Source organism: Bombus flavifrons, chromosome 4 (genome assembly GCF_040668555.2).
Source record: "Bombus flavifrons isolate JBK064 chromosome 4, iyBomFlav1_principal, whole genome shotgun sequence".
Lineage (NCBI taxonomy): Eukaryota > Metazoa > Arthropoda > Insecta > Hymenoptera > Apidae > Bombus > Bombus flavifrons.
The window spans coordinates 12,360,700-12,387,061 of NC_138445.1; the positions used below are offsets into that span (position 1 = coordinate 12,360,700).

Here is a 26,362-nt window from a genome sequence, read left to right on the forward strand (position 1 = left end):
CGATAAGATAGTATACAGCGTTATTAAACATTTCGTAGACGCAATAAATATTAAGAGCCTGATCTGGCGCCTATCGTTCAGCCGGTTTAGCGAATTACACTGTGCTGCTCTTCCTCGAATAGATTCGTAACAAGAGATGTATCTGGAGATAAAATAAACAAGTCAGTCAGTTTTATGGCCCTTAGTTACTTCGAATGGCTACACTGTACCATATCGAGAAGTGGGTTAACGTTGATTGCAACTAGGCCCTGCGAATTTTCAAATCCTGCATATCAAAAAGATTGTCTGCATTGCGTATCATCGATGTAAGCGAAACCTCTTCTAGCCTCATAGATTTGCGAAAAGACGTTACGTTAGAATGATCTGTAGCGGCACATAAACGTAGAAAGGTCAACGGAAAATTCGAATCTGCAGAGACTCATATTGTTGTGCCAATGTTGTTTTGGTTTACAAGGACTAGAGGCAAACGAACTCGGGACAAATTGATATTGCCGTTATTTGTAACCTTCAACCGGAGTTACATAAGAACTGTAACTTTGAACTTTTTATAATAAGTCTGTCGATATAAATGTGTTTATTAACAGGCTGCCTAGGACAGTTGAATTCTTATGCTTTGTGCGATCGGTATAGTAGTATCGGGCGAGCGACGATTACGATCAGTATACATTATTTTTGTACTTGTATTTACACTGAATGTTAGTATAACATTATTAAATACACCTCATATCCTAATAATAGCAACTCAGATCTGTAAAATCGCTTTACTTAGATAAATTTTTCTCGATATCTCGAGCTTCGTTGGATCGTTGTATAGGCAGACTTTCCGAATTTGTTAAACCTTGAGCGACAAGAAAAGCAACCTGTACACCAGATTGGGAAAGAAGAGGGGTCCGCAAGGTTCGCGCATGGAACTATCACCGAACGTAACCGTGGCCTTGGTTGAAGCTCGAGCCGCTTCCGGAAGAGGTTAATACCCGAAACGCATCGCTGACTCGGAGGGCTAGAGCGTGTCGTGAATGGTTCAAGTTTCTACGCTCTCGCGGAGCAACAACCTACTCGGAACAATGCCTATTTATTTAGACACAGATCGTTGTGTTCGTTAAGGGACCTAGAGGGATTATTTTTATGGTCAAAGTTAATGACGGCACGGGAAAAATGTCGTAGGTGATCCTCTTCCATAACGAGTAAAGTGTAATTGCTGGGGAAGAAGCCAATGCATTCTTCCCGGATAAATGAAACGTTGACGCCAGAGACTATTCGTTCGTAATAGCGTCTGTAATTTGTATTGCAATCCTAGCAATTAACGTTGACGTAACGGCCGACGCTGTTCGATCGAACCTCGCGTCACTGTTTCGTTCTTAGTCTATTTAGAATCAATATATTGGAACTTTTCTACGTGAAATTGGTTTACCAAAATTGACCAATTCTAGTCTCTAGTCGTCGAGGCAACGTGATACGAAGATTCGAGATATCGATAGAAAGATATGGATTGAATCAAACGCGATTCTTTGGTACGAGCGTTCCGTCCACGGTCAAACTGTACCGCGTTTGTCGGTCAATTAGAGAGTCCAGAACGAGTACCGGTAACATAGAGGCGAGCGCTTGTCGGTGAACGTCCGCAGGGGGTCGTCGACCCAAGCCAACCAGGCCTTAGCTGTCTACAGCTTTAACGTTGCTTTTACACCGATATCTGTGAACGTGGACAATCCCGCCTCCTGGCTTCTCCTCTCTCATGTTTCGACCTTGATCCGAAACTTTAAACCTGGCCCGGCTCGATTCTCACCCGGTAACAGAGTGTCGCCATCGAGCCTCGAAGCACCGATTACGTTACCACCGTGGAGATTTACACGACTAACAATTCAATCGGTCGCTTCTCCGACTCTTGGACGCTTTAATCTCTGTCCAACGCGATTGGAGTTTTGCCCAGAGTTCCTCGGTAAACGCTCGCTGCGTATTGTCGAATAAATTAAGACGATGAGGAGAAGCTGACGTCATTTGTAATGCTTCGTGGACCTGCCACGTATTACCGAAAATTCGCAATCGCCTGTCGCTACCAACTGCTCCTGCTATTTGACGTTTTTGCGACTAAATTCCTGTACATGATGGTAGCTGGCTGTTTTCCCATTTCATTAATAATTGAGCATATTAAGTTGTACGGTATCTCGTAAAAGGTAATAATACGAAGGGACGTGAAATTACAGAGGATTACAACGAGTATCTCGCGCCGTGAACCTACGTGTATCTTTAACAGAATCCGGTAGAATTATTACCAACGACCACACGTAACCGCGGAAGAAACGAGTAAAATTATGCTTAACGAATACGATTTCCTTCTGTTGCAGCAACTGTTCCGAAGTCAGCCTCAAGGAGCCACGCCACAGCAGTTGCAGCTCCTGCAGCAACAGCAACAGCAGCAGCAGCAGCAGTACCTAGCCGCCTCGCAGGCTCAACAGCAACAACAGCAACAACAACAGCAAAACTTTCCCACGGCACCGTATACCGTAATCAGTGGACAAGAACCATATGTCGGAGCATTGATAGCCGGTGCACCACCTCCAGTGGTGCCGCAGTATTATGGAGTAGCGCCGTGGGTTTATCCAGCCGGATTGTTACCGCAGGCACCTCCTCAAGCTGCCGCTCCGCCGCCTCCTAGGAGACCATTGACACCATCCTCGGCTGCAGCGGCAGCTGCCGTTCAAGACACTGCAAATAATTTGGCTCAAACTGTAAGCAAGTTAATTAGCCCGCTTTCCAATGGGACATTCGGATCGGACGCATGTGTTTAGAAATAAATCCTATTGTCGCGACGCAATTTCAGCTATTGCCGATATGTGTCTCGCTGCGTGCAAAGTCTCTCCCGTCGCTCGCCTGTTGAACGTTTCTCGATTAAATTTGGCCGTGGGGATTAAATATAAACTTCGAGCAACAATTTGCCAGCTCATTAACGTTCCTACGTTTCTGTGTCAAACAGAGCTGCTACTTGCTTCTAGTATACGGCGTTTTCAAATTAATATTACATTTGATATACAGCTGATTTTATATCGATGTATTGACAGGTTCAAGGCCAATATCAGGTGATACCGGCGTACTACGATCAGAATGGATCCATCGTGATGGGTGGGGTGCGTGGGTTAAGCTCCGCGGCAACCCCTATGAGATTAGTCAGCCCAGCGCCCGTTTTGGTAAACAGAGCTCCGTCACAACCACCACCAGGACCACCGGCTCCACCACCACCGAGTCTATATTCTCAGCCAACTCCTACGTCCCATAGTAACGCAACACCTGGAGAATGTTTGGGTAAGAAGCGTTGTAGTCATAGAGATTGTAATTAAATATCCGGACTGCTCATCAGCATTGTAGATATGTGTTACTTTTTTTCCGACATATTGATTCTGTTCTACGTGGTATACATATATATATAAATCTATATACATATTATGTATAGCCTATACATATGCATGACTCACGATTAAATATATCAGTGAATTTTTGAGAAACAGTTATGCGTATAAATATACATATGTATTTATATATATATATTAACGGCGAATAACTTCTTTATTACTTGTACATACGTGTATACACGCCACGTATTAACCTGGTGACTAAAAATGTCTAGTACGAATTCGTTGTCGATACCGGAAGCGTGCGTGTGTATGTGTTGGAACGGTGTACCGCTAGGCTTATAGACGGTATAAGGTCGGTAAGGTACGGCAAATTAATTGATAACTAAGAGCGTGTGTGGGTTGCGGGCTTTTGGTGCAGGTCTGGCGGCGTGCAGTGCAGCAGCAGTGGTTGCACAGGCTCAAGCAGTCGCGGTGCAGCAGGCACAACAGCAAGGATCAGGACTAGCCGCAGGTTTAGCGGCACTAGGATATGGCGGCTCCCCTCTGGGAGCACTAGGCTCGCCCGCTCAGCTTCAGAGTACAGGTACACATTCCTAGCCAACGAACAACACACTCTTTCGAAACGGATGTTTCAGTTTCAGGCGTCGGCGGTGTCCTCGATTTTTCTCTTTTGTACATAACGACCGCATATGTTTGCATGCTTTGCAAGAGCCTTATCGTTTGTCTTTACACACTTGTCATTTTGAACGTATTCTCCTAGTTACGTCTTTGTATACCTTAAAACAATCATACATCGACAATCGTGAGCTTGTCCTTTAGTGAAATTCGGCTTTTAGAAAATCTCGCATCTCTTCTTATCTGTTCTCAGGTTTAGGTCTTGGAGCTTCTTCGACCGCCCGGAGAGATTCGTTCGATAGAAATACATCTGCTTTCAGCCCTAGCTTGGAGTACAGCCGTGCAAAATGGCCTCAGAGTTACGGAGCCCTAGGTACTGATCCGCTGCTCTGTGTGTTGTATAATTCCAAGGTTTAAGTACGTTCGCCCACAGTTGCACGATCTCATTTGCAGGCACGGTAACTGCATCGCCAAGCCCATTAGGATTATCCTTAACACCACCGCCAACTTTGGGAGGGTCTTTAGGTGGACTCGTCGGTGGAGCAAGTCGGGTATCCGCTGCCCCCGGCGCTGAAGCCAAGTTCCGTGCTAGCGCAGTTCCAGCTTTAACAGCCAACGGGGTTTTTGGCTCTAGTAGCTCTCTTTTCCCGAACTTGGTGGGCAAACCTGGCCGCAGTGGTACGACCAGCATCGGGGACAAAAATGCCGGTGGACGATCACGTTTGTTAGAAGACTTTAGAAATAACCGGTACGTGCTTCTCCAGTTATCACTCGAGGACACGAGTGTCTCGTTGTCTCGTAACACAGCTTATGTTACAAGCAATTCTCATATATTCAGATTCCCGAGTCTTCAGCTACGTGATTTGGCCAATCACATAGTTGAATTCAGTCAAGATCAGCATGGTTCCCGTTTTATTCAGCAGAAATTAGAACGTGCTTCGGCTAGCGAAAAGCAGCTTGTGTTCCAAGAGATCCTTACTTCTGCTTATTCATTGATGACCGATGTTTTCGGGAATTATGTTATTCAGAAGTTCTTCGAGTTCGGTACGCCGGAACAAAAATCCACCCTTGCCCAGAAGGTAATTACGACGTTCATTTTTATTTACGTATGTAGGAAGTAGATTAAATGATGAATACCTTTGCGTGTCAACTGATACTTATTGATCGAATATAATTGTAGCTGAACGATTAAAGTAGATGCATAAAGTCTTTTAGATATTTACTAGCGTTAAATTAATCGTTGATGTTAGGTTCGAGGACACGTACTGCCTTTGGCACTGCAAATGTACGGTTGTAGAGTAATTCAGAAAGCTCTCGAATCGATCGGACCAGAACAGCAACAAGAGATTGTCCGTGAACTGGACGGGCACGTTTTGAAATGCGTTAAAGATCAAAATGGAAATCACGTTGTGCAAAAATGCATCGAGTGCGTTGAACCACGAGCACTGCAGTTCGTAATCGGAGCTTTCGCTGGTCAAGTGTATTCCTTGAGTACTCATCCCTACGGTTGCAGAGTAATTCAGCGTATTCTCGAGCACTGCACTCCTGAACAAACTCAGGGCATTCTTCAAGAGTTACACGCTGCAACTGACCAACTTATTCAAGATCAATATGGAAATTATGTGATCCAACATGTGCTTGGTAAATGTCGTTGCTTAAAAATATATTTATAACTTTCTTTTCCTACCAGAGTAACTCATTTGTACGTGTTTGTTTTATAGAACATGGAAAGCCGGAAGACAAGGCACAGTTAATCAGCAGTGTTAGGGGTAAAGTACTTACTCTCTCTCAACATAAATTTGCGAGCAACGTCGTTGAAAAGTGTGTGACCCATGCTACAAGACAAGAACGTGCTGTACTCATTGAGGAAGTATGCGGATTTAACGACAAGTAGGTTTCGCAACATATAGAACTTCGATATTTATCAACGAGAATTATTTCCACCAATATTTCTTTTGTTGCAACTTATTGCTAAAATTCGTTTGTACTTGCTATTAACTGCCTACTTTTTATACTTGTTACGAAATAGCGCATTGAACGTCATGATGAAGGATCAGTATGCCAACTACGTGGTTCAGAAAATGATCGATGTAGCAGAACCAGCACAACGTAAAGTACTGATGCACAAGATCCGCCCACATTTAGGTAGCTTGCGCAAGTACACCTATGGCAAGCACATCATTGTCAAGCTGGAGAAATTTTTCATGAAAACTGCTTCTGCGATGGGAGTAGCAACACCTGCTGGTGCTACGAGTGGTGGAGGTGATCTTGGTCCTATTGGACCGCCTGCTTCTGCTGCTGGTGCAGTATCTACACCAGCTCAGCAGCCAACGCAGGTTTTATAAGCGTACGGTTTCGGAAAGTAACAACTTGAGGATCTTCGTACGTTCAACAAAATACGTACTAAGATCTACGTAATATTTATGCAACGTATCTATCGTCATTAAACATATAATAGACGAGGAAAAAAAAAGAATGCATTTCAATGTGCCGCTTTTCACGTTGTCCCTTCTTGAAACTATAAAGCTGAAAGAAGAGAACACGCGCGTATTCACTTAAGACGAAAAAAAAGTACTACCGAGATAATTTTTATTATTTTTGCAAAACCATAAAGAACGAGAGATGCTAACAATTTGTACAGATTAACAAGAATGGACGACGCGAAATTACGGTACGAGGAGAACGAATTTTTAGGTCAAATGTGTGTCAGGAAAAATCAACTTCTAAAATAACATTAGTACAGTGCATTTTTTCTATTAGTAATCAAACGTGCTGCCGAGTAATATATCAATAGCAATTTACATTGAAATGTCGCGAAAGTTGCATTAATAACGTTCGAGAGCCGAGTTTCCTCACAATAGCTGGATAAGCTTCGGGCAACTATATAAAAGAAACTAGTGCTGAGATGGCTGATTGTATTTTAAACACCACTCGTTTTCAATGAGTTTTAGAACAGTTTTAACGGCATGATAGTTCCAACAATTTATAACATACTTCCCCTCATTTTGGGCAAAATCGTTAAGCTCTTTAAACTCAGCACTCTTTTGAAAGAGCGTAGGCCCTGTCCTCTGGCAAACATTTAAACACCTATGAGAAAAGCATAAAACAATGAAAGAACAAGAGGAGAAGTTAGTTGAGTCATACGGCTCATCGTGATTAAAACTCGGTAATAACAACAAAAATTTTGAAGAAGAGAAAATTGTGTTTAGACAGCTAGGATAGATCTTAGAGCTGCATGCATTTATATCGAGTTGTAATGAGGGTGCGATGGCCGTTAACACCATGCACGAAATGTCTTGATCGTAAGTGTACCGTACTATCTTCGCACGCTGAAAATAGTGTTTGTGCGGTATACGTCCGATCATTGAATCGATATCGATTCAGATTCGATAGAGGTTAGGAGCTACAGATATGTTGATTAAATCTAGCATAGCGTTTGACATGGGAATGGAGCTGAGTATCCCTGACCTGACCGCTGATCTGCCCCCTTGATTGTTTCAAATTGTTCGTAAAAGAAAGAAAGAAAAAAAGAAAGAAAAGAGAAGCAAAGAGAAATCAATTTTATTACTCGTTTAACGTTTATAAGAATTTGGAAGATGAATCAGTATATTATGTATATGTGTGTATTTCTCTCGAAGACAGAACTTAACAGGAAATGAAAAGAATGAAACTAAAAGACAGAAACAAAACAATGAGGAGAGACATCAAGTCGTTAGCACGGTTCTCCTTTGTTCATTTTTACGTTTGTCGCTCTGAAGCGCGAAGCATTTTTTTTTCTACTCTCTTACATCCTTTTTGCATCCCTTTCCTCCCGATCCTTGCCCCTCCGCCCTGTTTCTCCTTTCTCCTATTCCTGAGATCCCCAAATTTTGTAAATTGTGATATAAATAAATAACAAATGTGTATAGGTACGACGTGACAACCTTATCGTGAGGAACCGTAAATTCAATGAATATTTTATTTTTCACGGGAATTCTCTCCTTTTTAACGCACTTTGTGAATATCGTGTATTATAATAATTACTAATTATATTAAATTTAAATATGATTTACGTTCTAATGCTGCTGACCCTCGATCAATATACGTTAATATTTCCCTTTCTCCTACCGTTTTAAAAATGGTTTCAACCACCCCATCGATCTCCCCATCGATCTCCCCCTCTATACACGTACAGGCACATACATTTATACATACTTTTCAATTGTAAAATATGAAGATTTTTGACGAAGGAAACAGTCTAGAGAAAGGAAATCACTTATGTTCGAATTCATCCAAAAATCCCACCCCTTCTGACCCACATCCCCGATAACTCCCTTCCATTTTTAAATAATCGCAGCCATCGCGATTATCGCGGTGATTTTTGAACGTAACCGAGACCCATTGTACATTGTATAAATGATAACGCGTTCTTTAAAAGAAGAAAAACGTCAGGAAATTAATATTCCCAATGCGTGTGTATCTATATCTTTTCGCGCCATTCTTTCCCTACGCCTTTACAACACGTTCACACATTAGTTCAACATATTATACACACCAAGCATTTCAATTGTATTATATATACTGATCACACAAGACGGTTGGAAAGAGCACCTCTCAGCTGTTTTCAATAATATCGTACTTGTTCCTTTTAATCGAACTTTCGCATTATAAAAGGACACGCATAACTATATTTCTCGTATCTTTTTTCCTCTCTGTCTCGCCTCGTTCGCTTTAACGATTAGCTTCGTACATCGTGCATGCATCACGTATTTTTGCATCACTTTCTATATTCCTAAGATTTTGTACATTCGGTGAAGCAGTTCATCGATCAAAATCATCAATTTCATAGCGTTCTTTTCCGAAGGATTTTCTTTTGTACAATTCACCTATATACTTAGTTCATTTCGGCGACTTTCACGCATACTTCGTTGCGTAGGATTTTTATATTTGTTAAGGACGTATTCCTAGAGGAATAAAAATTGAGATCAGAATTGAAGATTTATTATTCCATTTTTGAGGACAAAATTGGAATAACCAGTAGCTCGTTCTTAAGAGGTTTTCTGAGAAATTCGAAGAACGGAACAGCATTTCGAAGTAAAACGTTTCATCTAAATCACTTCACGAGTATGTATGTATATAATTATTCTTCATCGAGAGATTCTCGACGGTTGTACAAAAAGAAAACCTTGCTAAGTTTTTAAATTCGACGTTCGTGTGCGCTGCACATTTGCCACACCTATTTGTATACATTCGAAAAAAGAAGTTCGTTGCGTGTTGCATTCTCACAGCCGATAGGTAGTTGTAATAAGATCGAGTTGTATCTCAACTGTGTACAATGTATAATATTTTGTTAACTTAGATGTTAAACGTGTAGAATTCTAAAAAGAAACAAAAAATAGAGGAACAAGAAAATAAAGATAGAAGGAACCAGCGCAAACAACTCGAGGTCCGTCAGGGTTTTGTACAAAAAAGATGGGAAAAATAAAAGGGAAAAGGAAAGAAAAGGAAAGAGCCAAAAAGAAAGAAGAGGAAGAAAATAGCCGCTTTCTTTGTAACATATTGTAAATAACGATTTATTAACGAAATTGACAAATTCTTAGGTAAACCCTTTCTCTCTTTCTCTTTCGTCTTTGCTGAAGGATTGCTATCAAAAAGTAATAATGGCGCGACAGGTTCAAAAGTAGGGAAGAAAAGTTTGGAAATATTTAGGAGGGGAAGTGCGTAAGACTCAGTACTTATCGGGTTTTAAACGACCGTTCGTTCTTTCTCGTTTGCTTCCCTCCAATCTGCCCACGGATTCTCTGAGTAATTCGATCGATTGGTACTGGTACTCGTGGAGAATGGATGATAACGTACGCGAGCTACCGTTCCCCACACCTGAATTCGATCTTTTCGGAAATCGCTGAGAGGAGGCTGCTCGTTTTAGAGCCGCGAATAGCAAACAAAAAAATATCAAGGACATTGAAAAAAAAAGAGAAATTAAAGATGAAAAAACAGTGTCACATGTACGATATAACGAAACGGAAAAACTCAACATATACAGGACAGAGACATTCCAACCGCCACTTTTCATCCTCAGCCGACAGGATACTTTGCCGTTTTTAAAACGCGAATTACATAAATATGCGACGTTAATATGTTGTATTAATATTTAATAAGGAATGACGATAGTTCCTTCGTCCGTGTAAATCGCGCGCATCATCTGTAAATTAAACGTCGGAATTCAACATCTCATTTGTAATAGAACCATCGATAATCACCCTGTCGAGTTAGGAAAAAAAAAACGCAAAAAATGAATACCGAAGAGTCACTCAACAGAAGCGAAAATCGAACGCAAAATCTCATGTCTTATCAGCTAAGGTTATTCATTATTATTATACTTTTATTATTATTATAATTATATTATTAATATTCTTATTATGATTCTTATCATTATTATTATGATTCTTCTTCTTATTATTATTATTATCTATAATTATCAATATTGTTTGATTAACGACCTTCCCTCTACGGATTATTATTGTTATTACTAATAATTGCTTTATACACACTTTTATATATATATACATACATACATACATGCATACATATATATACATATATATGCATATATATGTATATATATATATATACATATATATATATATATGAAAACACGAGTATGACAAACTCACGTATATAACGCTTTATAAATATGATACATAAAATAGTACGAACACATTTTTTTATGCTCCGGCTTTTTCATTTTGTCCTTTCGAAGCAAGAATAAAGGAAAAGATACAAATCTTTACTTTAATTAAAAGATAAAAAACGAAAAAAAAACAGTTTAGTGCAAATGTTTAGCGATAGGTTGACAACCTTATTGCTGTCGTGTTATATATATGTATACATCTCTAAGCTTCTGAGGAATGGAAAAGAAATTCATCAATAACTTTTGATTATAAATAGTGTAAATTTTTTATATAGCGCGAGAAGAATGAAATAATTATTGGTTGCGCGACTTCTACGATGTGCTCGTGCACCATGTATAAAACAAAACGTAAAGAGCGGGAAAAAGATGGAAAAATCGGAATTATACGTTCATGGTACACATAACATTACACACGACGGTTTCTCGATTTTTTCTTTTTTTTTTTTGTAATTTTGAACTTTGTATTCTTTCACCGTTCGTTCTTTTCCTGCATTACGGATTGTGCGATCTCAGATCCATCTGTGAAATTTGTCTAGTTATAGCGAATCGTACATCCTATTCCTTGAGAGCGTGTACTCTTTGTAAAATATGTAAAAGTGCGATACACATTATTTAGTATTTCTGTACACACAGTTTGGTATGTCTTTTTGTAAATTTCTGTGCGATTATACGATTCGTCACCGAGTAATGAAAAATTTTGTTAATAAAGGATCCGAATCGCGGGATTTGTAACGCAAACAGTATCGAACTTATTCTTGCCTTTAACGAAGAAAAGAGCAAAGTAAAACCAGGGGAAAGACGACCGACCGGCTCGTTCGTCTCTCCCAATTTATAGAAGGCGTGTAAACATCCCAATCTAGCAATTCAATTGGACAAAAACCATTGAAATTTGCCGCAGCACAATTCGTATTCATGAAGTTTCGCGCACGCCGATCACATTATCAAAGGAGCATCTTCGTGTCGTAATATCCCTGTATATGTAACGGATCATATGGAACAGTGTTTGATAAACGAATGTTTTTTACTGTCTCGTCTAAATTTCAGTTAAATGCCCCACTCTAAATTCTTGTAACTGTAAATGTTCACCAAGAGGGGCACGACGAGGATTTATCGATTAAACGAAATTTATGCGAAAGATAAATTGACTACTGTTTTATATAACAACATTTATCTGCAAACAATCAACACGATGTTCGATTCGGCATATACAGAGATATCGTGCAAGTAATATGACAGCGTTCCCACGTTGCGTTACGTATATCCCTTTGCGCTCCCTTTAAGCCTCTAATATTTGTACTTTAGATACAATCATCTCTTTCTCTTTCGCCCCATCTATACCCGGACACACGCCACTCTTTCTTGAAGGTATCTTGCGAACATCATAATAAAGGAACAAAGATATACAGAAAACGCAAAATCAAGAAAGGATTCCCAGTGGGAACGCATATGATCCGAAAGAGGAGGACAATTAAGCAACCCTATAAATAATTGATTATACATATATATACATATAAATATATATATATCTGTATATGTATACCTAAAACCTTTGAAAACTATCGATATATGATATATATGTAATAAGTACTATTTAAATATTGTAACAATTGTATATGATTTTAATACTACATGCTAATTGTATTATATATATATGAAAGATCTGCGACCTCCCACTTGTAGAACACACTCGATCGTACACACACACGCAACATACACTCATCTACACACACGTATACGCTACATGTGCATATATCACGCATGCCCTACACACATAGGTAGACATACAAGATCGATATTATTTGGTGATGTGATGATATGCCACGGTATTCGTTTACAAGTATTCAACGAAAAAAAAGCAACAGCTTGCCTCTCTTCGTTGGATGCAAGCTTGCGAATACATATAATATACACGCAAGCTCGCGCGCGCGCTCACACACACACACACACACACACATACACGCGCGAAAGAAGCACACAGATCTAAGACACCGCGTTCTTCTTCATTTTTCATCTTCGCACCCACCGGTTTCAACTGCCATGGCGCTATACAGTTAATCGAATAACAAAGGAAAACGTGAAATAGTAAATTGATTCGCAACATCCTTGGTTCACCGTTCAGCGTTTCTTTGGCTGCCTCTTTAGGTGACGGGACGCGAATCCGCGCGCGGTCGCACGCGTGAACCAAGGAAGGACGAAGAGGACGTAGAAGAACATCCACGGGAATGGTGCGCCCTGATATTAAGACTGATGTACAGTAGCGCGCTATTCTCACCGCAGAGATATCGTCATTTTCATTACATTACATAATCTCACAGTATACACTTACACATCTATCCTCGACACGGTTACACGAAACAACCACGGATTCGCAGGGCTAATTGAACATATATATATAAATATATATATATCGTATATATTTGTCAGATATATGTCATATATGTATGCGTACACTCGTTTGCCACGCCACTGGCTCTTACACTTGCACGCGGGTCGACTCGTATCATTCATGATTTTTCTTTCGATATTTAATCGTATGCGCGTGTACATTGTTGCGAATTAAATGTCTTTCATTTCGGCGAAATGAAAAGAAAAAGGCGTCATCGGCTAAATCGTAAGCTGTTTGTAATATATACGAAGCATGTATAAGCTGTAATTATAAATTGTTTGATATGTTGCGTTGCTCGATTCGCTTGGAAAGGAAAGGTGTGAAATTTTGTGACAACACGGTGTAACGTTTTTAAAAGCTCTCTTCTTATTTGCTTAGCTTCTTGTTAACATTATCGTTTCATGATAACAGTCGTTCATACGTTGAACGAAATGGAAAAGTAAAAGACAATTGTTGTTCGATAATCGCGCGAGCAATGTACGAGCCGGTGATGCTTCTGGGACACACGGTAGATGCAGAGGGATATAAAGAACAAGAAATGTATTCCATGTTAGCGGATAATTAGATAAGTGGGACGGACAGGCATACGGATTAAAACAAAAAAATTGCGTAACTTGTATATTAGTGTATAGAACGTAGAAACGATGAAATAGCCACGAAAAGAATCATTTTCGACGATGTTTTTTACAAGCAGGCAGAACAGTGCGAGTAGATTAAAGAGACAAAAAAAAAGATAAAAAATACGTCATTGTACCATTTAAGTAAAAACTAAAAAAGGAAAAAACTAACGAAAGAGAGCATGTCAAAAAAAAAACGGTTTATAAAAAATGCACTAGCGACGAAAGAGAGCCACTACAAACCGCCACCTCGAAAGAAAAACGTTTAAAAAGAAAAAGAAGTAAGAAATAATAAGAAATAAGTAATATACACTCACTCCTCGGTAAAAAAAAAGAGAGTAGATTTTTTTAAATAGTCACGCGTCGATGGAATCGACGTACCGGAATTTTTCGAGAATAAAGAGTACGCGAGAAATGACGCACGCGAGATCACTTTTTACGAGCACATGAAAGCCAGAAGACGAATGGTTTCATGCAATAAGTTTTGTTCTTCCCACGATTACTTGTTCCTTTCTTGTTTAACGACATACCGTGTTCGTTCGTTCATCAATTATCGCATTCTTGTTTTTCTGTTGATCGATTCTTTAATTGGGATATACGAATTCTTTTTGACTCGTGGTGGTAGCGGTTCCTTAACATTGCCCAGGTCCAAAGAGTTCTGTTTTGCGGCTTTACGTTAAACGTTCTGTCAAACCAACAATATGCAAAGCGTTTCCGCCGATATATATGTATTGTAAAACTATTTCCAAGAACGATACACATCGTTACGGTATTATTATATACTAATTAGCGTCTTTGTCGATTGTATTTCATATTTTCTAGAACGTTAAATAAAAAGGATTTTCGAATCTGAATATAATGTGAAAGGAGGATGTCGTGATAACTTATTACAATAAAACGAAAAAAAAAAAAAGGAAAAAAGGAAAACAAAACGAAACGAAGAAAAATTTCCACATTTTCCTGTTCATTCAATCGATTCAGTGTTCTCGCGTTCTTTTAGATTTTCTCGTCGCGCAAGCTTTGCTCTTTGGATCCAGTGCATTTCCGGTTACTTCGAATCAAACGTTATTCCAACTTATTTCGTCGTTAGTGTTCATGCTTTTTGCTTATGCGTTTATTTTTTTCTTTATTCTCTTTTCTTTATTTTGTACATCGTTTTGTATTAAATGCTGTATTTTTTTTGTTTATTAAAACAAAATATTAAAAGTAAAAAGTAAGGACAAAGCGTGTCAATGCAATTGCATTTTTACAACCGTAAGTGCTCTCCTTTAAAATTGTCGCACTAAATAAAACTACAAGCGTTTACTTAGTCGAGTTAAATATTCTTTAGTATATTTTTTAAATGGTATTTGTTCGTATTGTAAACCTTATAACTAGTAGATGCATTAATTAATTAGTATGATAATTATATATATGCTTTCTGTTGCTTGAGTTTTGTCTTCTTTTTCATTTTTTTTGTATACAAGAAATACCTACCTTAAATATTATTTATTGTCATCTCCTACACCGATGATTCGAGACAATTTACGTGTAGGGCGATCTACGTTCTCGCTTCTAGTGAACACTTGTTACTTTTCTCAAATTTTTATTAATAGATTCACAAATAATTCAATGGATCACTTTGAATTTCGAAAGCGCGCTTAAAATTCCAAAATAACTATTCGAAAATAAGAAAATTGAAATTAAAACGTAGGTAGCCGTACTGGTAGTTTGTCTTGATTAGCATTTTACTCATTAGTAGACGTACCTAATGCATCAGGTATACACCACACCTTTACACACTTACACACTCGAAAAAAATAATGAATTAACGGTATTCTAAATGTAACGTGTATATGATGGCTGTACAAATGTAACATTTTTTTCCATTATGTATGATGATATTAATGATAATGAAAAATGGAAAGATTTGATGCAAAAAAATGTGGTATAATTGAATTTACAAAAAGAGAAAAGAACTCGCGCGTGTACGCATCGATTGGTACGAATCCGGCTATGTAGTCGGTATGAGTATCGATCAATTCACTCCCGAGTGATTTACCAATAAACTACTATTACTTTTAATTATTATAAAATACCATTTCTGTAATAACATTATGATATAAAACCATACATTGAATGGCAAATCTTAGTAGTTTTGGTGTCCCGTGCCCGTTTCCTTGTAGATCTACCAACCACAAATGTATTGTAAATAGTGTAACACGTATACAATACGCATTAAATATGAGGATTGTAATGAACATTTCGTATCGTTAAAGATAAAGTTTATTGGTACTGTCTATAACTTATTTGTTGGCTAGGATCGCGGAAAATGTCATATAAATCTCGATCAAACGATTTGTCGCTATCTCTTGATAGTTCATGCGACAATTGTACCAACTTATATTCTTGAAAATAACATATGAAAAATTACATTATTAAATGAATCGACATCTTAAATTCAGCATACCAATGTGATCACGGATATTTGTAAATACATATTTTCTTATTTTTATTCGCTCTCTTCCTTGGAACGTTCTCTTTCAGAGCGTCTAGATTTCTTCTTACGCCGACTTGGGCTTCTGGACCTCGATTTGTGTCTACGAGATCGCGATCTGGATCGATGTCGATGTCTAAAACAAAAATATGGCAAGTACTGTTATTGTTCTATTGACACGGTATCGAATTTTAATTCCGCAGTGCTTCATTACCGGTCTTTGTGTCGATACTGAGATCGAGATCTGTCACGATCTCTTTCTTCATCTCGCGACATCGAGTCTCTTTCTCTGTCTCGTTCTCTAATCATAGAATCCTTTTCACGCTCACGATCGCGATCTCTATCCTTATCTCTTTCTCTGTCCCGTCCCATCGAATCTAGTTCTCTGTCGCGATCTCTTTCTCGTTCTCGATCTCTTTCACGATCTCGAGAATCTCTAGGTGGCATTATAGGAGGAATATTTGTAGGGGGAACCATAGTTGGTATCGTTTTTGGGCCAGTATCTTTATCATCTTCTCCCTCTGTCATTGGAATAGCTAAATTTGTCGGTTGCCATGTCTAAAGTAAAAAGAATAATCAAATTTTTTTTAGAAATAAAAAGCTACTTACTGCTTGACATCATGCAGTGGAAAGATTAGATTTGTAGGATAAATAAGATTGTTTGAGATATACCGGATCATTGCCCCATTGATTATCTTGTGTAGGTTCATAGCTTTGATAATATGGATCTGTTTCTGGGATATAAAAAGGAGCTGGCTCTCCAGGGTATCCAGGAGGAGGTATATCAAATGCAGGAGGCATTCCTGCTCCTGGAGGTGGCACACTCATATCAGGATAACCTGGCTTCCTAGAGTACTCTCTCCTATCTGCAGTCATTACTTGTATCACATTTCCTTTTGGCGGAGATTTATCAAGATTTCTTCTGGAAGCCAAACCTGAACTACCAATTACATCTATCGTCCCTGCCATTTTTCTTCCTGGAGGTGGACCTGCCCTTTTTGGCCCCATTATACCAGAATATTTACTATTATCATTAGTAATTGCAACTTGAGGTACCCTCATGCTGCCTGCATTACCACCGCCTCCTCCTGCATTCAATATTAAACCTACTCCAGACTCACTTCTCATTCTCTTTTGTCTTTCGCAATAAGCTCTCCATGTTTCTTCATTAAAGCCATAATTAAAGTAATCAGTAATGTCTGCACCAGGTTGCCTCCAAGGTTTGTCTTCTAATTGATCTAAATTAAACTCATGAGCAGGCATTCCATTGATAACGCCTATAGTTTCAAATTCATCTATACTAAATTTTCCAGGTTGTTTATTCAATTTATCTGGTACTCCCGATGCATTTGTGAGTAATCCTCCTCTTTTGATATTGAGGCTACCATATGCTGGGGTCGATTTAATGTCACCTATGACAACGTGTACGTCGTCATCGGAATCCGAATCACTAGCGGCTTCACCATCTTCTTGACTGGAAACTTCTCTTACACCATTTTTGTTCACTTCTGTATTGTTTTCGTTCTGAACGTTGTCGGCTCGAGAAGACTCTTCCTCCTGTGGTTCTGTTTCTTCAGGCGTCTATGGAAATAAATGTCATTTCAAGATTGTACTTAGTTTCGGATCGTTTACCTCTCAAATAGGTTATATTGTATGAGTAATAAGGTATATTTTAATTATGATAAAATATCTTTATTGATACTCTAATCACGCATATATTCCGTATCAAAAGAGCTTAAACATTTAGTTCATTGTATTTATCTTCATTCAATTTTTTTAATGGAATCCAATAGCAATAACCGGATGAATAGGTTAGAAAAGGCATACCTCTGTTGGTGCATCAGGAACATTTTCTGTTTTTTGATCTTCCAAGGGTTCTGACTTTTCTTGTATCGTAGCAGGGAGCGAATCATTTTCTTGGCTTTCTGGTTGAGCAGACGCTGGTGTGTATTCTTTTCCGTCAGTCGAATCTCCATACAACCATTGATCCTCATTTTCATCCGCCATTTTTCCTCTCCTTTAACTTGACAACTAAAGAAATACCATAGACATATATTGCTATGTTCATGAAAAACATAGCATAGAACTATACATCCTTTGACACGCTTAAACAATCACATACGAGCTCTTTTTCCTGCAAGTTCGCCAACCTTCCACAGAGACTAGTATAATAACTAACTCTCTGTAATTAATTATAATTTAAAGCGTTCAATGTACGATATCTTTATTAATTTATCTTAAGAAATAATTTTTCTACATTTCTTTTAAACATTCATAAGAATAAAAGTGTGATAGATCATGTACCGACTATCCATAGTAAAAAAAAAGTATTCTTAGAGTGGTATGAATGTACCAAAAGGTTTAATGATTTGACGTGTACAACTAGAGATCATCTCTGGTACAACTCTATATACTGAATTACTATAGTTATAACTATAACTGTTTTGTTACAAGATTGTGGTTAAGATGGGTCCGGATAAAAATGCAGAAAATCTTGTAAGTTTAATTGTATGATTTTAATAAATGAATGCTTAATAAAGTATGTATTCTGAATTTTCTAGCATCAGTATAAAGATTTATTGATATACAACTTAGCTATAACATGTGTTAGAACACGCCACGTATGACGCTTCAACAACATAAAAATTGTAATTTATTTTATTTTTCTGTGTTTACTAATGGGAATTTATTCGGAATAACATTATGTTTTTTTCTAATCATTATCAATTTATCTTTTATACATGTCTGAAATAAATTTGTGTTCGCCGGTATTAAACACGAGACGCTACTGTAACACACAATAATTTAATTCATTTATTGCTTAAACAATTTAATTTTTTTCTAAAATTTATTGTTTCAGGTAATCAAAATCAACAAATGGGATGGATCTGCAGTAAAGAATGCATTAGATGATGCAGTTAAGGATGTACTTACAAAAAAATACAATTACATAGAGAATTTTGCTTTATTGGATGGAAGATTAGCTCTATGTGGAATTGCTATAATAGTTGCTATTGTTGCCCTCCTCTGTGATTATTTATATCCTTTCCCTGCATCGAAGCCTGTGTTACTTGTTTGTGTTTCGTTATATTTCTTTTTAATGGCACTTTTGACTTTGTACACAGCATACAAAGAAAAGGGTATATTTGTTGTAGCCATTGAAAGGTAAAGTACATTAAATCTGATATTATTTACTGTTTCCTAAAAGATTATAAATAAGTTACAAATTATCATATTTTATTTCAGAGATCCAGCAGGTTTTAATCCAGATCTGGTTTGGGAAGCAAGCTCATATTTAAAGAGACATGATGACAAATATAATCTTGTACTATCCGTCAGAAGTACAGCCACAGGAAACGTGAATGAAACTAGTGTTACAAAATCTGTTGCAAATTTTATTGATATCAATGGTATTGTTATACCAGAATTAATAGAAAACGTGGTAATAAGTATGCATGATAGCTTAACTAATCAACGTAAAGAAAAGTAGCAGGAGGAATGATATTCAATTGAACGCAATTATTTCTTTTTTTACAATTCATGGAACAATTATCTTTTTAATATTCCATATACATACTTCATATTGGTGTAAATCTGTCTCAAAAATAAAAATCCGACGATTTTTGGCATACGTATTGTAATTCGTTTTTAAATACAATAGAAAAACAAATATAAACTTTTACATAGTTGTTAAAAGAATAAAAATTTTCTGTATTCCTTTACGTTACTAGTGAATTATTTACATGATTACGTGATGCTCTATTCGACAATTTCAGTTTCAATATCACAGCTGAAATTAAATGAATGATGGCCATTGAAATGTGATTTATGCATATCTTTAACAAACGAGGAATAAAGAAAGCAAAGTAACAAATGTTTAGAGTATATAAATATCTCGTGACTTACCGATGTAAAATAAAAGTGATTATTCATTGTTCCCTAAACAGGTACATTAACATAAAATGTGCAGTTTTATTTTTAAAAAAGTTGTAAAAAAAAAAGAGTAAACGCAATATAGTTCGGCTAATTTACACCCTATATAAACCTCGTTTTTGAAAAAAATAACCGTTTCCAGATCGATGATATAATTTATAAATAGTTCATATTTTACATTAACCGTGGGTTGTATCGTCTTCTACAAAATCTGCTGCTTCTTCTCGTGTTACACATACAACGTGAGAAACTTTATTTCTGAATTTGACGCCATAAAATTTGTTCGCGTGTTGCAGCAATTCTGGTCTATAATACAATTAATTATGTATGTGATTGTACAAGAGATTATATATTAATTCAGAAAAAATAGTAGAAAGTTACCTGAAGGTTGTTGTGATAAATTGTGCATCGGAACTAAGTTCATGGATCATATCCGCTACAGCTTTTCTGTGCTGCGCATCTAATGCTTGGTCAATTTCATCAAATAAGTAAAATGGCGCTGGGTCACATTTTTGGATAGCAAATATCAATGCTAATGCTACAAGTGATTTTTGTCCTCCAGACAATTGATTCATTTCTCTCATTTCAGCTCTATGGCCAGTGAAAGATACTCGTATGCCTGTACCAAAAAAGATTTCGTAATGATTTATTTATTTATTGTTTACTAACAAAAATAGAAAGCTGCTTCTTTTCTTACCAACACCGATAAATCTATCAGAATCAGCTGCTTCTGTCGTCGTATCGTCTCCTTCATCACCATCTGCTGTTTTCATAACTAACTGAGCATGACCTGATGGTACAAGCTTTTTGAACACTTCACTAAAATATTTACTTACCTAAGTATGAAAAGAATGATTTGAGTGCTTCACTTGTAACAGTTAAAAGGTAAATGGCGAAACAGTACCACAATGTAAGCATAGAATAAAATTACATTACATACTTGTTTGAAAGTAAATTGAATTGCTTCGCATTTACGTTGTTCAAGTACTGACATTAGCTCTTTAATTTTTTCATCACCTCTATCTAATTCTTCTTTTCTTTTTACCAATTTCTCTTTCTGATCACTAAATGACATGAATTGATCTAATGCTTTTTTATTTACATGACTAAAACAAAAGGTAATAATAGAAGTTATTATAACATAACATAAAACATTTTCATATCTTTATATGTTATTTTATTGTTAGTTTACCTGTATTTCTTTAAATGATTATTTGCTTTTTCCATTTCCTTAAATAACTGTTTAGTGGTCAGAGTACTAAATTTGGAATATACTTCTTGACTAGGTAATGCACCAAGTTCGGTAATTTTTTGTGTACATTCTACTATTTTCTGTTGTAAAATGTTCAATTTGCTGGCTAGTTTCTCTAGATCCTTAGCATCTGCTTCTATTTTTTCCTGTGCTTCCTTCTCCCTGGCTTTCCACTTTTCGACCTCTGCAGATTCAGCTTTTTGCTACAAAGGACTTTATACATATATAACATGTATTAGGCTTAATATATTTAGGTAATAATTTTTATATTTACCTTCTTTATAGCGTTAGTTACTCTTTCATTCTGAGCTTTAAAATCTGCATTTACTTTCACTAATCTTTTTTCAATATCCCCTAGTTGTGCTTTTGATGATTCTAATTGACGTTGTCGATCCTCTACTGATATCTCTTGCAATGCCTGAACCAATTCGTCTTTTCTTCTAACCAAATTATTAGTTAATAGATTTTCCAATTTATTTTTCTCAGCTTCTAATCGCATTCGCTTAGCAAATGCTTCTTTGTTATCTTTTGTTAAGCGCCTTATGTCATCGTTTAACGTATCAACTTGACGTTGATCAGCAACAGACAATTGTGCCATGAGTTCTTGATGTAATTCACTTTCCAAGCCTTCTTTCGTTGCACGCATTGCTTCTAAACTCGATGTACACTGCGCTAGACTCCTTTCTTTCGGTGTGCGGTATCTTTCTATTGCACTTAATTCTTCCTTCATAAGTCGTATTTCTGCTTTCATTTTATCGTATACGTCTCTATAAAAATAAGAAAATTGTCGGATTTCTAATTGTTATGTTTCATACAAACATTCATTTTCATCTTTCAGTAACCTACTTAGCTTTACTATTTTTAGTTTCAGTCCTTTGCATTTCACTAACATAAGAACTGATATTTTGGTCCGCTTTTCTGATTTCTTCTTTAAGAGTAGAAAACTGAGACTCGAGAGATGAAATTTGAGCTATTAACTCCGATCTAGTTTTCTGTATTTCTAACCGGGATCTTAGTGTATTAAAGTATCCGCCCGTTAAAGATCCTTTTGAGGATACTTGATCACCTTCAAGAGTCACACAATCCAAACCCGAGGTACGAGCCAAATTTGTAGCGGCTTCTAGATTACGACAGATTAATGTTTTTCCAAATATATACCTGCATTTAAAATTAAACATAAAAATGTTTCGTATTTTATTGTTTTATAATTTTATATCAATTAAATGTATTACTAGAAACTTTACTATTATTTACCTCATAGCTTTATCATACTTCTGATCGTAATTTAACTGTGATATCATAGGTATGGCATCACCGGTTTCTGGATAATCTATGTCTTTTACATGGAGTCGATTTAAAGGCATAAATGTTACTTCCCCCGGAAGACGCTGATTATTCATTTCTTTTAAAATTTTTGTTCCAAATTTGTCAGTTTCGACAATATGATGAAATAATCGATTTCCTGCAGTCACTTCTACAGCCATATAAACACTCTTGTCGCAACTAAAATTTTCAATCACAGGCCCATAATAACTACTTACCTCATGGGCCATATCTTTACGAGTTCTGGAAAGAAAACGTACATTAGAAAATAACATTTTCAAATTACTTAAATAATGCTTACCGAAATGTATCCAACACTTTTCGTACGCTATCTCGACCATTTAAAATAGGTTTCCCCGCCATAGATCGTAAGCTTTGATCTGCCTTGGCCAAATCTTCTTTTAGTCCAGATAAATTGAGTTGTAATACACTCTCTTGTCGATATCTACAACGAAAATTTAGCTTATATTTCGTAAAAATTCTTTAATTATACAAAAGGCTACATAATAAACAAACTGTTCTTTTCGAGTAGCTTGACACTGATCCTTTGCTTTGGTAAGTTCGTAATATTGTTTATTGTGCTCGTCTATCGAAGTTCGTTGCTGTTCCATTTCGCGTGTGTGTTCTTCGATCTTTTTCTCTAAAGTAATTTGTTTTTCTGCATCTCGTTTTAAGTCTTCGCTGATTTTTCTTTCATGTTCTTCCTTATCTTTAATTTGTTTGGTAAGTTGTTTAAGCTCATTTTGTATCCATTTATCTCTTTCATCCTAACACGAAGGAATTATGAAAATAAATTATTGAAATTTCCTATATCTTTTTGCACGCAATTATGTTGTATTAAATACCCTGCTAGTAAATTGACTGCCACGACCCTGCTTGGCATATAATTCTTTCCGTTTTTGCTCTTTTAATTGTAATTCACGCGTACATTCCTCTTCAACACGTTTCATTTCTTCATACTAAAATAATAATTATTAACGAAATTATTATCAAGCATATTAATAATGATATAACTTACTTCTGGTTTTAATTCTTCTAATTCTGCTTCTCTTGCTGCAATGTTTACTTTTAATTTTTCTAATTCTTGTTGAGCACGTTTTCGACTATCATTATCTCCTTTTACTTCTTCCAATAAATCATTAATAGTTAATGTTAACTTAGTTTTCTCTTTTAATAATTGTTGTTGTTCAGCACTGAAAATTTTACCTTCAATTTACAACTAATATAAACAATTGTTTTAAATTATTCACATGTAATCTTAAGAATATTACCTTAGTGTATCCCGTTCTTCTTTTGCAGTTTGCACTTCTTTCTTTGCTTCCTTAAGGCGCTTTGTTGCTGCTCTCACCATTTCCTGTGCAGTTTTTGCTTCTGCACATAATCTGGCTTGTTCAGCCCCGCTATTAGCTCTAGATTTTTCCAGATCTTCTAACTTTCTTTTATTCTCTTTGAGCTCTCGTTCGTGAATTGTATATTCTAAACATCGACGCTGTTTATCCCAACATTGATATTCTTTAAGTTCCTCTTTTTCTTCTTCTAAGGTTTTTAAACGTTCCTCTGCAATTATGCAATTATAAATTACTAATTATTTTTCAAAACGATATCATTAACTTAAATAATAATTTACCTATAGTTCTTAAAAAATCTTGAATTTTTTCTAGTTTCCCTTCGGTTTCTTTTAAAATAAATTTTGATTCTTCTCTCCTGTCATCATATACTCTAGTACCAGCTACTTCCCTTAACAATTTAAGTCGTTGAGAATCAGGTGCTGTTGCCATTTGATTGATCTACACAATGCAATGTATCATATTTTTCCCGTTCTTATAAATCACAAATACACCATGAAGCATACCTTTCCTTGCTTTACAATATAATATGGATTCGATCTTGAAAATCCTGCTGATTCTAACAAATTCATCACATCATTCCTTGTTACTATCCTTTTATTAAGAAAATACTGATCCTTCTTTGAGCCAATTACTCTTCTCAAATATACTTCTTCTTTATCAATCTATAAGAACAAATAAGGTAAATTGCAACAGAAAGTTGTTAAATAAACAATAATGCATGAAAATTATGTAATAGCAAATTTTACTTACCGGTAATCTCCCATCAGAATTATCAAATATAATTTCTACGTGTGCAGAAATAACTCTTGGTCCTGTGCCCTCGTGCAATAAAGCTTGTCTCTGTTCAGGTCTGAGATGAGAAAATTCATCACTCAAAACAAATTGGATTGCATAAAAAAAATTGCTCTTGCCAGAACCATTTCTTCCAACTTGACGTTCAGAGAAATCATTCATAAATTTGATTAAAAAACATATTATATACCATTAAATTAATGTAAATGAAATATATGCACATACCTACTACATTGTGCCTTGGATCAAAGGGTTCTACCACTGTTTGTTCACGATATGACTTGAAACCTTGTATAATCACCTGATCACAGAAAGATTCATTGCGTATAAATATGAATTGCACGTCTTAAAATTGTAAGTCTCCTTATATAAAAATTTTTATCTACATATTTCTAATTACTTACAATACTGAACATAAGTATTGACCTTTTCCTTAAAATGGAATATCTGTTTTAAAATCGGACAGAGCAACTTGATTTTTTTTTTTAGAAGTTGGATTAATTTGCTACATGACATATAAAACACATTTTGAAAAATTATAATTTTTCGGAATCGCGAAGAAAATAGTAAAGATCAAACTTTTAACAAACCTTTTCATCTGAACATACAGTTATAAGCTGAAAGTCGTGAAAAATTACGATTTTCACCAATTTTAGCTGTTTGTAGCTCATAGCAATGTTAACTGATTTCGATTAAATCTTCAGCATGTGTATAACTGATTTAAATTTATAAGACGCATTTTCTTAATTTTCATTAAAAGCTCAAATGAAAAGGTAGTAAAATGTGATTTTCACTGTTCTCACCATGATTGTGCCCAACTGCATTTTTAAAAAATTATTTTTTATGCATCATTCAATAAACTAATCCTTCTAAGTTTGATATTTATTATCCTTCTAATTTCACAAAAAAAATCAAGACATTTGGTTCAATTTTATAAAAAGTTATTCCATTTTACAGGGTGTGCCAATACTTATGTTCGGCACTGCACGTAGGTAAATTTACATGTGTGGTTACATTTTCTGAAGGTATTAATCTAACTGTGTAATCGCTTAATATATTCATACCGAATGTAAAGGAATAGAGGCATCGTGCGTAAATCAATGTTTACGCGTGTTAACACTAAACGATAGTAGCCATACTTCTAACGAACGAAGAGCGTCTATCAAAAGGAAGTTGTAGAAACCGCGCAAAAATAGACAGGAGCTTAGAGGATATTCTAAATCTTTTTTGTGGTACCTGTTTGATATACATGGTGCGATTATTATTCACACGAGTGTTTCTCGTGTTAACACCCTACAACAGCTCAATCAGAACCTTAAGTTCTCTGTCACTGAATGGAACAAAAACGTTCAACCGACTTGTTGGCACAGCGACATTTGTAAAATAATCTGCAAGGCGACGGTATAATAAAGTTCCTAGATTTGGGCGGGAGACGCGTTTTCGTGGCCACTATAGAAACAAAAAAATACCATTTTCTAACCAAAGACAACTTTGTTTTTTTTAATACAAATCATGCCTAATTAATAATATAATTTTTTTTTTAATTATGGATGTTTTATTTTATTTTTTTATTATGGAAATAAATGATACAGAAGTAGTATT

At 36.3% G+C, this 26,362-nt stretch overlaps 4 protein-coding genes across 8 annotated transcripts in view; 2 read left to right on the forward strand and 2 right to left on the reverse strand.

Moving 5' to 3' along the window:
- pum (pumilio) overlaps positions 1–10,711 on the forward strand; it is a 63,400-nt gene extending 52,689 nt beyond the window's left edge. For 3 of the 4 annotated variants that reach the window (XM_069111442.1, XM_069111443.1, XM_069111444.1), the window contains 9 exons: positions 2,343–2,726; positions 3,057–3,297; positions 3,766–3,930; positions 4,216–4,335; positions 4,416–4,710; positions 4,801–5,041; positions 5,213–5,603; positions 5,684–5,852; positions 5,992–10,711. In XM_069111442.1, coding sequence (XP_068967543.1) covers positions 2,343–2,726; positions 3,057–3,297; positions 3,766–3,930; positions 4,216–4,335; positions 4,416–4,710; positions 4,801–5,041; positions 5,213–5,603; positions 5,684–5,852; positions 5,992–6,307 — 2,322 coding nt within the window. In that variant the 3' untranslated portion in view covers positions 6,308–10,711. The remainder of the gene's footprint in view (positions 1–2,342; positions 2,727–3,056; positions 3,298–3,765; positions 3,931–4,215; positions 4,336–4,415; positions 4,711–4,800; positions 5,042–5,212; positions 5,604–5,683; positions 5,853–5,991) is intronic. The other variant, XM_069111445.1, reaches the window with a different exon arrangement.
- A 3,063-nt stretch (positions 10,712–13,774) lies between these two features.
- On the reverse strand, positions 13,775–18,157 carry Fip1 (Factor interacting with poly(A) polymerase 1). The gene is made up of 4 exons (XM_069111450.1): positions 17,939–18,157; positions 16,784–17,692; positions 16,326–16,669; positions 13,775–16,247 (listed from the first exon to the last, which is right to left on the reverse strand). Exons 1-4 carry the CDS (start codon positions 18,116–18,118, stop codon positions 16,127–16,129), a joined length of 1,554 nt encoding a protein of 517 aa, XP_068967551.1. The 5' UTR covers positions 18,119–18,157; the 3' UTR covers positions 13,775–16,126.
- A 306-nt stretch (positions 18,158–18,463) lies between these two features.
- Positions 18,464–20,138, forward strand: Spase25 (Signal peptidase complex subunit Spase25). The gene is made up of 3 exons (XM_069111454.1): positions 18,464–18,607; positions 18,972–19,276; positions 19,358–20,138. The coding sequence occupies exons 1-3, from the start codon at positions 18,578–18,580 to the stop codon at positions 19,599–19,601; spliced, it is 579 nt and encodes a 192-aa protein (XP_068967555.1). The 5' UTR covers positions 18,464–18,577; the 3' UTR covers positions 19,602–20,138.
- Positions 19,732–26,147, reverse strand: SMC3 (structural maintenance of chromosomes 3). Of its 2 annotated transcripts, none has more exons than XM_069111446.1 (18): positions 25,997–26,147; positions 24,986–25,061; positions 24,719–24,897; positions 24,472–24,630; positions 24,247–24,406; positions 23,891–24,176; positions 23,638–23,812; positions 23,465–23,578; positions 23,136–23,386; positions 22,921–23,064; positions 22,551–22,862; positions 22,143–22,454; positions 21,571–22,063; positions 21,237–21,499; positions 20,985–21,150; positions 20,742–20,880; positions 20,426–20,663; positions 19,732–20,350 (listed from the first exon to the last, which is right to left on the reverse strand). In XM_069111446.1, exons 1-18 carry the CDS (start codon positions 26,009–26,011, stop codon positions 20,224–20,226), a joined length of 3,609 nt encoding a protein of 1,202 aa, XP_068967547.1. In that variant the 5' UTR covers positions 26,012–26,147; the 3' UTR covers positions 19,732–20,223. The 2 variants fall into 2 exon arrangements, with proteins under 2 accessions (XP_068967547.1, XP_068967548.1); XM_069111447.1 differs by lacking the exon at positions 25,997–26,147 and adding an exon at positions 25,165–25,191.
- Positions 26,148–26,362: the final 215 nt, after the last annotated feature.

Bases quoted from the DNA above. Each gene is read 5' to 3' on its own strand.
- SMC3 (XM_069111446.1), bottom strand. The intron at 24,631-24,718 runs GTAAGTAAAATT...TTGTTCTTATAG, and splicing joins ATTCTGATGGGAGATTACCG to ATTGATAAAGAAGAAGTATA. The intron at 24,177-24,246 runs GTAAATTATTAT...GCATAATTGCAG, and splicing joins AGATTTTTTAAGAACTATAG to AGGAACGTTTAAAAACCTTA.
- Fip1 (XM_069111450.1), bottom strand. From the start codon at position 18,118: ATGGCGGATGAAAATGAGGATCAATGGTTGTATGGAGATTCGACTGAC. The intron at 17,693-17,938 runs GTATGCCTTTTC...TTATTTCCATAG, and splicing joins TTCCTGATGCACCAACAGAG to ACGCCTGAAGAAACAGAACC. The intron at 16,248-16,325 runs GTAATGAAGCAC...TTTTTGTTTTAG, and splicing joins CAGTATCGACACAAAGACCG to ACATCGACATCGATCCAGAT.
- Spase25 (XM_069111454.1), top strand. From the start codon at position 18,578: ATGGGTCCGGATAAAAATGCAGAAAATCTT. The intron at 18,608-18,971 runs GTAAGTTTAATT...TTATTGTTTCAG, and splicing joins ATAAAAATGCAGAAAATCTT to GTAATCAAAATCAACAAATG. The intron at 19,277-19,357 runs GTAAAGTACATT...ATTTTATTTCAG, and splicing joins TTTGTTGTAGCCATTGAAAG to AGATCCAGCAGGTTTTAATC.